At 56.2% G+C, this 14,257-nt stretch overlaps 1 protein-coding gene across 1 annotated transcript; it reads right to left on the bottom strand.

Annotated features, from left to right (window-relative positions):
- Window positions 1–5,920: 5,920 nt before the first annotated feature.
- On the bottom strand, window positions 5,921–13,967 carry F5144DRAFT_537783 (uncharacterized protein; the record flags this gene model as incomplete). The annotated part of the gene is made up of 10 exons (XM_066787082.1): window positions 5,921–6,914; window positions 6,975–7,455; window positions 7,511–7,851; window positions 7,918–7,992; window positions 8,048–8,332; window positions 8,407–12,485; window positions 12,543–12,666; window positions 12,761–12,980; window positions 13,069–13,498; window positions 13,565–13,967. The coding sequence occupies 10 exons, from the start codon at window positions 13,965–13,967 to the stop codon at window positions 6,042–6,044; spliced, it is 7,311 nt and encodes a 2,436-aa protein (XP_066642328.1). The 3' UTR covers window positions 5,921–6,041.
- Window positions 13,968–14,257: the final 290 nt, after the last annotated feature.

Here is a 14,257-nt window from a genome sequence, read left to right as displayed (position 1 = left end):
TAGGTCTGAGGTCGGTTTCCCTTTGCTAAGGTACTGATGCCGGGACCAGTAGTCGTCCCAATCCTGGGTGTCGTGCCCTTGGGTTTTCCTTTGTCTCTGTGCCTCATGGTAGGCGTAGTGTGGGAAGCAGACTCTGTCCATGTGGATTTCGCCGAAGTCCGACGACGGCCCGTCCCATGGGAGGTGATCCGTTACGCCTTCCCTGTTAGTTTGTTGGACGTCGTCGTGCAGCCCTTGCACTTTTTGGACCATTCTGTCGAAGGCTTCCCCTGCCTGCTGTTGTTCTCGCGTAGTCGACAGTGCTTCGTCCCTGAGCATGTCTACTTCCGCAAGGAGGCGCTGGTGCTCGGCGTTCCTTCTTTCAAGGGTTGCTTCGAGTTCCTTCTTTTCTTCCTTGAGCTGGAATACCCTTTCTCGCAGATCCAGGACTCGGCTTCGCAGGAAAGTTAGATTGGAGCCTGGGATTTCCGTTGTATCCCTCCTGGTGCGCCAGAGTCCGTCGTCTTCCTGGACTAGATTGAGTCCCCAATTGTCTGTGGTTATTGCGATGTGAGGCGGGGGTGCGACTTCTCCCCTCTCGTCGTGCCACAAGCAGAGCGCGTACTCGTGCTCGGGGTTCTGGTCGACGTCTTCCTCGGGATTTTCCTCATCCGAGTCTGTTGATTTGTCGATTCGCTCGAGGGCTCGGTCGATGTCATCCTCGAGGTCGTCCTGAGTGTAGCTGGCCGCTGCGACCTCTCTGAATCGGACCTCCTTCTTGACTTCGTCGATGGTGGCGGCTTCCTTTCCTGGAACTGGTCGCCATTCCTTCTTACTGCGACAGTCGCGTTTGAAGTGGCCCTTCTTGCCGCAATTGTAGCACGTGATGCCTGATTTGTCCTTGGCACCACCCTTCTTTCCTGCCCACTGCGTCTGGGCAGCGTCGATGTCCATGGCCCCTGAGTGCGTGCCATAAGAAGTGCTCTTGTGCTGTCGCTTCTTTTTGTCGTTGGCCTTGTGGCTGTCCGCGTGGTACGTCTTCGCGCCCTTCCTTTGTTGCTTGCGGGCGTACTGACGTTCGTCGATCTTGATGGCCAGGGCGATGTATGCGTCCAGCGTGTCGACTTCGTCCTTCTGGTACAACTCGTCCTTGACGTCCTCCTTCAGGCCGTCGTAGAACATCTTCTTGAGTCCCTCGTCGTTGATTTCTGCCTTCATGGAGTCTTGCCGAAATATGGCGGCGTAGGCCATTGCGGACTTGGTTTGTCGTAGCTTGCTGAGCCGTTCCTGTGCGTGCAGCTTCTCGTTCTTGTCTCCGAATACCTTCTGAATCTCGTTCTCGAACTCGGCGTGGTCCTCGAAGACCCGTTTGGTGAAAGGCTGGTGTTCTACGTTCCCGAGATAGTCCTCCAGCGCTCCTGAAAACCATCTGAGTGCCGTGTCCTTGAGTCGGGTGGCGGCATATCTGGTCTTGGATGCCTCAGTGGTGAACTGGTGGGAGTTGTGGTCGATGTAGTTGCGCATCGCCGTGATCCATCCGGGCAGTGCCTCTCTGTCTCCTCCGTACTTCTCGGGTTGCTCGAGTTTGACTCTGTCCTTGGTCGGCTCTTTGGCGCGAGCCTCGGTTGCCTCGAGTCGGACCTTTAGGGCCGTGTTATCGTTCTTAGCCGTCGTGAGTTCGTTTTCAGCCGTGGCGAGTTTGGTTTCGGCTGCAGCGAGTTTGGTCTTAGTTGCAGCGAGTTGGGTCTCAGTCACAGTGACTCGGGCTGCAATTTCCTCGATGGCTTCTCGCATCTGTTCGGCAGTGGGGGCGGCCATGGTGCCGCTTTTACCTTCAATCCTGAACTGTAACAGAGTTAAAGGGAGTTAGCAACGTGTGACGAACCTACTCCAGGATCCTATCCTGTTAGGGTTCAGCTTTGGTGAAGGTAATCTCTGCAAAGGATGCTTAGGTTCGGTGCAGCCAAAGGGTGCACAACAATAGACTTGTCTCAACAGTAGGCTTGCGAGCTTGTAGTGAACTGTAGTTGTGATTGCTAACTGGAGAACTCCCAGAGCTCTCCAGGACTAGTGGCTATATACTAGCTATCTAAGGGTGCTCAGGGTGCTCACAGTTCCCTTAACGAGCAGAATGAGCACCTGCTCATTCCCTTGGCACGGCCCTTTATGAGCAACGGGACTGTTCCTTCATTGGCTGTGCGTTCGTACGCAATGATTGGACCGGGGTACTGCCAGCGTACCCCGCCGGCCGGCTGCATGCGGCCATAACCGTGACACTACAGAAGGAATTCGACGACCAGCAACCTCTCCTCGAATACATCCGCACCACCTACATTCCACTGCGGTATCAGTGGGCCACCTGCTTTATTTCACAGTACGAGAACTTCGGCGTTAGGACGAATTCACCTACCGAGACGGCACACAAGGATATAAAGTCATACGTCATTAACGGCAACACGGATCTCCACAGCCTCTCTCAAGCTCTGGAGGAGATGATTAGGAACAAGAGTCGTTCCTATACTCAATCCATCGCTGAACAGGAGAATAAGGTTCGACGAAGATATTTTGGTCAGGAATGGCTCGGCCAGGTATCAAAAGAGGTTGGGTACAAGGCCCTTGACCTTATTGCGAGACAGCACCGCATAGCCTTGCCGTCGCTCTCAACAGATCGTCAACCTCACCCACCGGATCTCCCGCCTTGTACCGGTAGCTTCACTAAGCAGTACCGCCTCTCTTGCAGCCATAAGATCCTCGAGCTCATGAAGGGCTAGCAGCCGCTTACAAAGGAACACATTCATCCACGCTGGTGGTTGCGGCAGCCGCTGGTTAGTCTTATCACACTTATTTCCCTGATTTATACTGACTTACAGCGACAAAAAGCATATCGCCAATACGCTACTCAACATCAAGGACCCCGACATTGTGAAGACTCTACGAGGCCGCCCACGCAATAAGCACATCGCCTACCGCGAGGAGAACCAGCCCCCATCGTCAAGTGCCCCCCAGCCAAAGGCAAAGGCACCTCGGAAGTCCAAGAACCCGGCGCCGAGACCCGTGAAGCAGAGCATTCGTCGAAATCGGTCGGAATTTGAGTACGACGAGGACAAATTGGCGCTGCCGGCGGCATCTCAGCAGAGTACTCAAGATACGATTATGGTAGCATCGGGCCCTCCGTCGCCCGCGGCAAAGAAGAGACGTGGTGGACGCCGTGATACTGCTCCGTTTTCGTCGGCGCCGGTGTAACCCTAGCTCCGATCAATGGGGTAAATTAGAAATTGTAGATTAGACAGAGCCACACAGCTTGAGCGAACCTTGCCTAAGCGGTGGCTAGTGCTGTAGCGTTGGTTTGCCTGTGAATGCTCGCATAAATACATGTTGTCTGATTGGCCGGAAAAGTGGAACACAGCCCGGATAGCCAGATGACACAGCCCGGATAGCCAGATGACACAGCCCGGATAGCAAAACTCAAGCGGAAAGGCACCAGAGACGGGAAGCGAGGGAATCGACGTTACGAGGATTCAAGAAAGCATCGTGAACGCCGTGGTGGACGGTGTCGGACAAGGGACAGGGAGGGCCATGGAGGAAGTGAGAAAACAGATGCAGGAAGTCCGGAAGGAGATGCAGGAGGTCCAGAAGGAGTTGCAAGAGGCCCGCAGGGAACTGCAGGATCAGAGAAAGAAGCAAGCTGCTGCACCAGAAACAACGGTAGCCCGGTCGTGGGCTGCAGTGGTGGCTGGGGAAGGGGAGCTCCCGAAGAAGATCATACCGGGGCGGCTCAACAAGGAAATACTGGTGAGGGGATCTATAGAGCCGTCGCTGACCCGGAGGTCTCCACAAGAGATCGTCCAGGCGGTCAACGGGGTTTCCGAGAGGAAGGGAGCAGTGGCAGCACGCAAGCTCCCTAGCGGGGATGTTATCGTCACTTTTCAAGATGCGGAAGCGAAAGAATGGCACGCGAAGAACGGAGGATGGATCAGAACGGCGTTTGGAGAGGTGGCGAAAGAGGCAAAGCGGACATTTGCGGTTTTGGTGAAAGGGATGTTGAAGAGAGACTTGAGGGACGTCACAGAAGCGGCACTCGGCAAGCAGCTGGGGCTGCAGTCGGTGGAACGAGTCAAGTTCCGAATTCCAACGATCGAGGGAGTCACGAGAGCGACGGCACTGGTTACTATGACCAGTCAGGAAGAATCGAAAAGGGCCTGCGAGGAGGGAGTGGTTTGGCGGGCCCAGATGCTCAACTGCGAGCCGTACTGGTCTGCGCTGCAGGCTACCCAGTGCTATAGGTGCTGGAAATGGGGTCACACCCAACGGTTCTGCAAGAAGTCTGCGCTGTGCCCGCGCTGCGGCACAGCGGCCCATGGGGGAGGCGGGAGGGCGGGGGAAGCCCAATGCCCAACCCACGGCAACGAGATTCCATACTTTTGTCCGTGCTGCTCAGGGAAGCACCCGGCCTGGGTACGGTGGTGCCCGGAAGCAGTGAAGGCCCGGGGTGCGGCGAGGGAGGCATACCATTTCCGGCCTCGAACCTTTGAGCTTGCTTTGCAGCAACAAACACAACAGCAGCAAGAGAGACTACTACCGAGGATGCGGAGCGTCACATTCCGGGGTGCGTCCACCCTAGAGGAGGCCGACGATGGCTTCCAAGAAGCCGGAAAAAGGAAGAGACCACGGGGCCGACCCCCCGGCTTTCTCATAGCCCAGGAGGAGGCTGCAAGGAGTTCGAGGCAAGGAAAGCTGACCTTTGCGAGGAAGGTCGATACGGACCCGACCGGAGACCGAGGAGACGGTGTTGGAGGCCTAGGGGTTACGACTCCAGAGGCCGCGGATACCTTGGAGGCGGACGGTCAGGATGTCGGAATGCAGGGAGCTGGGTAGGCTCCCTTCAACCGTAGCACGACGAATTCTGAAGAGACGGGCCAAGGTAACATCGGTACAGGTTTTTAATCCGACTGGGAAACCAGGACGGTTTTCCTGTACAACTAGCTAGATAGTTGGACCGGCGAGCCCAAGGGCATAGCGGTGTAGGAATAATAATATATACGTGGCCTAAATGCGACTGCTTTCTGCTACGACGCTTGGCTGTGCACGCGGCCGTTATGAAATGTAACGCCAGACACTTGGTGGCCGAACCTGTGCCATCGGCCCTACTGTAGTTGATGTAAAAGATTCGCGACGTACTTTCGTAAATTTTGTTTTCTTCGTCCTAGGACTTGCGCTGATGGAGGATCCTGCGCGCAACTCGCCGGGTGCGGACGCATAGTGACAGGCTTCTCCTCTATACTACCTGTACTGCCGAGTGCCGGCGTCCTTGCAGAGTGAATTCTGTGCTCGTGGCAAGATATATTGGCCATTATAGATTCCGAGACCAATGACCAGGTGTCGCCGTCACCACCGCCGTCCGCGTGTTAACGGATGGGTACCATAGTTGTAGATATGTGTTTGTGGCTATGAAGATTGCCATCCGAGCCATCTCCTCTCTGTAACAAAACAATCTCGGCACAGCTACCTTAGGTAGGTAGGTAGCCCGCTGAAACTTCTGTGTATGCGAGCGGATTTGCTCGGAGGCCAAACCCCGCTTCATAAGGTACATGTACCTACCTACCTAGGTAAACACGTTGGTCTCAAACAGTCATCATACAAACGCCATATTTCCGGTCGAATTAGGGAGGTAGGCGGGATACAGCGTGCAAGCCAAATAAAGCAGCTTAAAAACCCCCCTTTTGATGAAAGAGGACGAACATGGACTAACTAGATAAGCAGTTGCTGAACTTTATACAATATGTAATTCCAGTTGTCACAGACCCGTCGCTCCCGCAGCCATTACGCAAGTTTTGTGGCTGGAGGAGACGGCGTTTCCTTCCAATTGTTCATGATAATGGCGCCCCAAATCAACTCCCCGTTGCGTTTGAACTTCTTGTAATTATTTGCTCAGAATTGTTGAATGGAATTTTGACATGACCTCAACACAGTAATCGACGAAAAAGAACGGAAATAAATGACGCCAAGTACAAATACGACTCCAAACTGAATCCACACTTGCACAAGTCCCTTCCCTACAACTATCAAGCCGGAGTTGCCGTCACTTTGGCAACAATCTTTTCACCTAGGGCAAAGATAGAGCTGGCGTTCGTGATATCCAAGGTGCTCAGCTCCGCTCCCAGCTTGGCCCTCCCCCAACCCCTGATTTCCACAGCCGACAGCGAATCCAACCCGTAGGATGCCAGGGGCTTTCCAGGCTCGATCTCAGTCTCCAGCCTCAGAACCTTGGTGACCTGGGCGGAAAGCAGCGAGACGGCGGCCTTAGTAAGCGCCAACGTGTCGGCGCCGGCACCCACCATCATACGGAATGCGCGGGCGGCAGCATCCGCTTCATCCTTTGCTCCACCACTGCTGGCGTCCGCATCAGCGGAGTCGACGTCACCGCCAAAAAGGTACCGGAAGCGCAGGTCGTCTGCCAGGTCGGACGATGACGCCTGCAGGGGGTATGCGATACCCGTAATGAGCTGGGCGGAGCTGGACGCGTTGATTTGGTGCCGCCTATCTTGCTGCAGAATGGAATAGGTCAAGATGTTGCGGAGCACCGTTTCGTTGATGGGTGTCCACTGCCGTGTGTCGAAACGCGACTCCAGACTGGAACCGGTTTCAGCGATGACGCCAACATCTTGAATGGCGCCGAGATCAACTGTGTTGGCGGCGAGGCCGAGCGCCTGCCGATAGCTAGCGAAGGCGTCCAGGAAAGTGTTGGCCGCCGAGTAGTTTGCTTGGCCCTTGTTACCAATAACACCGGATACCGAGGAGAGCATGGTAAAGAAGTCAAGCGCTTGTTGCTGAGCAGTGAGGTCTTGCGAAGCGTTGTGGATATTCCAGGTGCCAGTGACCTTGGCGGTGATAGCGGCATGGTAGTCGTGGACGCTCATGGTTTCATACGGTGTGTCCTAAGATTGTTAGCCCGCTTGCTTTCGATACCGAAGGAAGGGGGGGGCGGTTATTCGTACCCTCAACACCATGGCTCCCTGGATCACACCACCGATCCTCGGCCTAGCCGACTTGAACACGCTGCGCACAAACTCGCCGTCCGCCACATCACCACGTGCCTCGGTAACCTCACATCCTAGAGCGCGGCAGTTGTACACTACTCTTGCGGATGCCGGGTCATCAATTCCGCTTCTGCTGCACGCAATGATATGACGAGCTCCATGGTGTGCCATGTGGATGGCCAGGCTGCCACAGAGGCCCTTCAGGCCGCCCACAATGAGATATGACACGTCGGGGCGGAGTAAGAGCTGGCGCAGTGCTGGCTTGATGGGTAGCTGAATGTCAGGCTCACCCCCGTCAGTAACGACAATCTTGCCAATGTGCTGGCCACGGCGGATGTATGCCAACGCCGCGGAAACTTGGTCAAAATTGTAGGTTGTGATGGGGTGGATAGGCCCAATGTGGCGCTGCTCGACCAATGTAAACACCTCCTCCAGAAGCCTGTAACCCGTTAGCAATGTTGGTCAGGTAGCCATCTACGATGGACAGGACAAACCTGGCTGACACCTGCGGGGTAAAGTGTTTGGTGTACGACAGGTCAATGGCCCGGAACGAACAATTTCTGTCAAAGGGCTCCATGGAAAGAGAGTTGCGATCAACGATGTCGCGTTTTCCAATTTCCACCATGGTCCCGCCGTCGGCACAGATTCTCCATGACGCGTCGAGCAACTCCCCGATAAGAGAGTTCAGAATGATGTCAACGCCCCTGCCAGAGGTGGCGCGGAGGATCTGCTCGGCAAACTTGGTGTCGCGGGATGAGAACATGTGGCTCGCGGGGATACCGAAGGTTCTGCTGAGGAAGTTGCGCTTTTCGTCGGTACCAACGGTGACGAAGATCTGCTACAAGTCAATGGCGCGTCCAAAGTTAGGACTGAGGACGAAGATGCCGTAAAGCAATCTTACCTCGGCCTTCTTGTACTTTGCAAGCTGGATCGCGGCTATGCCAACACCCCCGGCGGCGGAGTGGATCAACACGGACTACAGGCTGGTCAGGGGGTGGCGTTCATGGTCTGAATGGGTTAGAAGAGCTCACCTGTCCCTCTCTCAAATTCCCTAACCAGAACAAGGAGTACAGTGCCGTCATGTACACCAAGGGGATTGTAGCGGCATCTTCGAAACTGAGCCAGTCGGGGATCGCCTGGGCTCTGCCCGCCGGGACCCTCACCCTGTTCGCATAGGTTCCCTTGCTCATGACGGCGACCCGGTCTCCGACCTTGAACTTGGTCACACCAAGTGCTAGTCGCCTCACAGTACCGGCGCATTCGCAACCCAGCGTGTGCTCATTCTCAGGCACAATTCCCATCGTGGTAGCCACATCCTACCGCGCTCTGGGTTAGCACTCAAGGGCAAGTAACATGATAGAAACATGGGAAAGGAAAGGGAGTTAAGCACCTTAAAGTTGACGCCCACGGTCTTGACCTCCACCTCAACCGTGCCCTCTTCCAACTCAGCCTCGACGCTCTCCTCCTCGTACCATCCCATATCCATGGTTCCAACCCGCTCAGCATGCATGCGGACGAGGACTTCGCTTTCGTGGAAGCCCTTGACAACAGCCTCTGCGCCCTCTGCCTCGGCCTTCCTAAAGCCGTTCACTCCTTGGTCCGGCAGGACACGTTGGGCAAAGAGCACCCCATCCCGCTCCGCATATTCGGTCTCCACCAGAGCATCTTCCCCACCGTTCTTGAATAGAGCCAGTACGGAGGAGATGGCATGGACGGTCGCAGGGCTAGTGGCGCTCTGAACGTCGAGCACGGTTAACTTGGCAGTTGGGTCCTCGCGGCGGATGACGCGAAACAGCCCGTGGACGAGGGCGCGGTCGGGCTTGCTGACTTGGGTGTGCTGCGAGCCGGTGGTGACCCAGAGTAGCGGCGTACCCGAGCTGACGAGAGACTTGAGTGCGTCCCACTGCGGCTCGGTGATCTGGGTGAGCGCCGGTTTGAAGAGTTCATCGAGTACCAGGGTCACCGTCTTGGGGTGCTTGATGGAAGGGTCAAACTGGGAGGTGCTGCTAGTTTTAATGCGCCAGCCGAGTCGCTCAAGAGTTGCCTGGAGGGTTGGGGACAGCAGGGACTGGCTCGGGCGGGAGGTAGCCGAAACGAGGAGTAGAGTCCATGGCTCGGAATCGGCAGCAGGTTCCGGAGTAGGCCGGGCAAGGAAGGTCAAAGTACCACCATCGATGGGGGAATCGACTTCAATAAAGGAGGAAAAATGACGTCCCCCGACGCGACGGAGTGTCTGACGAGACCAGGTCTGGCTCGGCTGGAAAGACTTGAGCGGCTCGGAATCCAGGCTTGCCGAGGTATCAGAGGTGTTGCCCGAGGACTCCTCTGGTGTGCTGGGGACTTCGGAGTCTGGAACGCTGGAAATATTGAGGTCGTCCCGCTCCAGTGGCGTTGCAAATCCGCCCTCTGGCAACGATACAGCAAGGGATGCCCCTGCAATGGGCAGAGTAGCAGACGTAGCGATGAATAAGGCAAATGCGTTGGGCGCTAGGAGAGGTTGTAGATTTGTCATGACGTCCTCGACGGCCACACTGGTGCTGTTCTTTGGAGCCCTGACAATGGCGAGGTCGTAAACGGTCTTGACCGGAAGTCCCAGTGCTTCCTTGATGGGGTTGGCGACGGTAAAGGATGTCTTGGGCCGGGCCTCGTATTGCGTCTGCACGGTGACCAGAGCCTGCGCGTCCGTTGAAACATAATGATATCCCGAATAAGCCGCTCGAGCGGACGGATCCGGGCCATCAAACCAGAGGCTTGACGTGTTGTCCCCGTTCAAGCTGACTTCCAAGACGTTGAGAGTGGGGTTCTTGTGCGCTACCAAGTCAATGATGGCGTCGACTTTAGTGCGTCCAGTTTCATCGGGCGTCAGGTAAACCAACTGGTCCTCCGTCAGCAAAGACACGTCGGGCTTCCAGGACACACGGTGGAAAGTGTGAGGATCTGCTTTCGGGCCCCCGTCCAGCTTGGTGACATGCATGCCCCGCACCCGAACGAAGAGCGCGCCGGTCTCGGGGTCATAGACGTTGACGTTGGCGTAGTAGCTCTTTAGCTGATCTTTCCGACCACGCTCGGTGAACACGGATTCAGCCAAGGACAATCCTTCCTGGAGGACCTTTGGCACCCTGTTGATTATGATATCATCCAAGACGGATGGGACTGTAATGTCCTGGATTCTGCTCCTCTCGCCGGCCACGAGGGCCGGAGTGACGCTTTGAAGGCAACCATCAAGGACGGCAGGGTGGACGGGATAGTAGGACTGCGGGTCCCACTTCGACTTGGGCGGCTCAAGGGACAAGCGGGCGCGGCTGGTATGCTGTCCGCTGGTGGCCTCAATGCTCAGCACCTTTTGGAACGCTGGCCCAAAGCCCATGCCGATCTCATTTTGGGCCTTGTACCACAACTTCGCCGAGGTGGGGTTTCTGAGCGGCGCGAGGTCAGCGCCCGTCAAAGGCTCGTCAACGGGGTCCTGCACCCGGACCGTTCCTCGACAGTGCTGGCGGACGGTGCCTTCTACCTCTGTCATGATGCGGAATTCATGCCAGCCTGCGCCACCTGAAGCGGGCGATAGCGATAGAACGACAGGGATGGGTTTCCCCTCCTCAAGAACAAAGGCCCGATCGAAGCGGACGTTGCGGAAACGGTATGCCAGCTCCGAAGGTAGGACAGAGCCAATGTCTGGGTTCAAGGAGCAGTGCATTTGGTACATGGCCTCCAGAGCCATAGCAACGTACCCGGCGGCAGGCATTAACACGTCGGATCCCATGGCATGGTCCCTTAACCAGGGGACGTCCGCCAAATCCAGGCGTCTGCGCCAGGTAGGCGCCTGCCATGGGCTGCTGAGCACCTTGCTACCGATGAGGTCGTGGGTGACAAAGGGCTTGAAACGCCAGTCAAGGCTCGCCTGCGGCTCGAACCAATACTTGATGGAGTGGTTCCAAGAATAGTTGGGGAGATCCGTGATGACCCGAACCTTCTCGTCGTACTGGTTCACAATCCCGAAATTGATGTTGTAGCCGGTGTTGGAAAGACGCCCGGCCACGTTGAATAGAGCCTTTGATGCGTTGGCGCCGCGGGACCATGAGGGGAAATAGGTAATGTCGGCTGCGGCAGGGACCGACTTGAGGACTTGCGACACCGGGCCAGCCAACGCCCCAGAGGGCCCAATCTCAATCAGGATATCCGGCTTCTGCGAATCCGAAACCATGGCTGTGAGCGCCTCGCTGAAGCGAACTGGCGATACCATGTTCGCCTTCCAGTAAAGGGCATCGGCCGGTTCAGCTTTCTTTGCCCCTGTGACGGAGGAAAACATGGCAACGCCAGCGGACGGATCGGTTGCTGAGGTGAAATCTTTGTCGGCGAAGAGAAGCGCTTCGTACTCGTCTCCAATGACGCCCATCAGCTCGGAGTGGTACGCCAGGTCAACCTGAAGTAGTCGTGCAAAGTGACCCGCTGCTTTGATCTCACCAGCCAATGCCTCCAGGGCCTTGACTCTGCCTGAAATGGTCAGGCTGTTCGGGCTGTTGAAACAGGCGATCCATGCGTCGCCAGCATACTTCTGCAGGAACTCAGTCGCAGCGTCAACGCCCAGACCCACGGCGAGCATGCCCACGTCGCGCTCAGCATCCTCCTTCTTGTTGACGGCTGCACGTCCCCTGTAAAACGCGGCTTTGATGGCATCAGCTCGTGTTAGGAAGCCGGCCGCGTACGCAGCTGCAATTTCTCCAGATGAATGCCCGACCACCGCCTCGCCCTTCACTCCCCAACTCTCAAGCACTGCGAGGATGGCAAGCTGGAGAGCTGTGACTAGCGGCTGACTGAACTCGGGCTGCCTCAAATGCTCGGCCGTCCGCTCCTGTGTTAGTTCCTCAACCAAATTCCACTCCGGCGGCTCTGGCAGCCCCTTCAAAACCAAATCCAGTTCGTCGAACACCTCCCGAGCCAGCGGAAAGTACTCAGCAAGCTCCCGGCCCATTTGCGGCCACTGAGCGCCTTGGCCGGTGAAAACAAACCCCACGCGAGGGATGTTGGGGCTCCTCTTGCTCACAGTGAAGTCGCTCGCCTGGACCTCCGTCGTGCTAGTCGTAACAAAGGCACGGTGCCAGAACCGGGAGCGCCGTTCCGACAGCGTATAAGCCAGGTCAGGCAAGTTGACTCGCACGCCGGGATTGATGAGATGTTTGCAGAGTGCAGCGATATTGGCTTTCAGCGAGGCAGCATCATTGGCAGAGAGTACGAGTGTGTGCGGGCGGGCGGAGGCGTCGTCCGGAATATCGTCAAAAGAAAAGTCGTCAGCGGAAAGGTAAGACGATACATGGGTAGGTTCGTGGTCAAGAGGCGCCTGCTCGAGAATGGCGTGCGCGTTGGAGCCTCCATAACCGAATGAGTTGACACTCGCGCGGCGAATGCTACCAACGGGTGACGGCCAGGGAAGGGAAGTGCGGGAGGCAAGGACACGGTTCCGGGCGAAGTCAACTAAGTTCATGTTAGCCTTGCTAGGATTACCGGGGCTTTTGCGCCTCTAGCACGTACTCTTCGGGTTTGGGTTGACGAAAGAAGGTGTCCCGGGGATAACACCCTTCTCGAGGGTAAGGACCGCCTTAATCACACCAGAGCTGCCAGCGGCGGGCTCCGAGTGTCCCAGATTGCTTTTGATCTTTGCCCAGTTAGCGACACTGGGAAGTTGCAGAACCAACCGGAATCGGGTGATTCTCCACTGGATGCGATTGAAAACATTATTAAAAACTCACCGATCCAATAATCAATGGTTTGTCTGCCGGGCGTGTCGGTGCGAACACGAGGCCTGCCCCATTCACTTCTGTAGGATCTCCGGCCGGAGTACCCGTGCCATGGCACTCGAGATAGGCCGTATCGTTGAAATTGGAAATGCCTGCGCTGGCATAGGCTTGTCTGATAGCGGCCGCTTGCGCCTCGGAACTCGGGCTGGCAATGCCATTCGTTCGCCCATTGCTAAAGTAAGGAAATGTTTAGCAGTATTCTCACTATGGAAATGCCAATAACATGAGGGTAAAAGCGCCAAGCGACGTTCTTGACATACCTGGTGGAAGCTGTGCCCCTGATGACAGCACGGATAGGATCCCGATCCCTAATGGCATCACTGAGGCGCTTGATGATGACGGCGCTCACCGCCTCGGATTTTATATAGCCATCCGCTGAGGCATCAAACGTGTGGCACAGCCCAGTAGGGGAGTGAGCTTGGCCCAAACTTCCAACATCTTGAACGTGCTCCGGGTTGAGGTAGATATTGCTGGTTGCAACAATGGCAGCATCCGACTCGCCATTATGGAGCGCCCTTACGGCTAAATGCAACCCGACCATACTGCTCGAGCACGCGGTGTCGAGTGTTACGCTTGGTCCCTTGATGTTGAGGAAGTGGCTCAGTCGGTTGGCCATGCTGGCGCGCCCGATGCCGATGACATGGTTCGGAGTGCGGTCCAACGGATCACGGTTCTGGATATCGCCATAGTCTTTGGTTTATTGTCAGTGCCTGTCTGCAGAAGGGGCTTGAGCAGTTAAAAAAGACGTATACATACCCGTTGCAAAAGATCCCACAAAGCAAGCAACCGATGCCCCATTCAGGCGCTCCAACGTCAGCCCGGCGTTCTCAAGACCTTCAAACACCACTTCTAACATCTGCCGCTGGTTCGGATCCATAGCGAGCGCCTCGCCGCCCGATATCTCGAAAAAGGAAGCGTCGAAGTCGGCAGGGTCCACATAGTCGAGGAACATGCCTCCAGGCGGCCGCATGGTACCTGGCTTGAGGGAGCCGTCGTAGTGAGTCTCAAACTTGAAGCGGGACTCGGGGACATTGTTGGGAGCTACGCCACCACGTTCGAGAAACTCCCAAAGCTTGGCCGGCGAGTCATTGCCACCAGGGAGGCGGCAGGCCAAGCCCACGACCGCCACGGGCTCTTGTTGGTGATGTGGTTTGACCATGTTGTGAGTTCGGTGTGGCTTTGGCTTGCCACAGATAATGATACAGAAGGAGGAGTCTGTGGTGCGCGTGGGGATGGTCTAATAAAGGCCCCCGAGGTCTCTGGGAAATGTGCGAGTTAATACTGAAGTGTAAGCTGAGGGAGTAACTGTTGCTTGCCCTAGTTATCTCCTTCTCTTGCACGCCGTGTGTTCCGGTTCCCCGATCCCGAAATCCGTATGCACGATTACCTTACCTTACCTTACCTTGCTCATCCGTCATGCCTCGGTTTCTTATCAAGGGATGGGTAATC

This window comes from Chaetomium tenue (assembly GCF_020726465.1).
Source record: "Chaetomium tenue strain MPI-SDFR-AT-0079 chromosome Unknown F5144scaffold_5, whole genome shotgun sequence".
In the NCBI taxonomy this organism is placed as follows: Eukaryota; Fungi; Ascomycota; class Sordariomycetes; order Sordariales; family Chaetomiaceae; genus Chaetomium; species Chaetomium tenue.
This window is presented reverse-complemented; position numbering and strand designations above follow the sequence as displayed.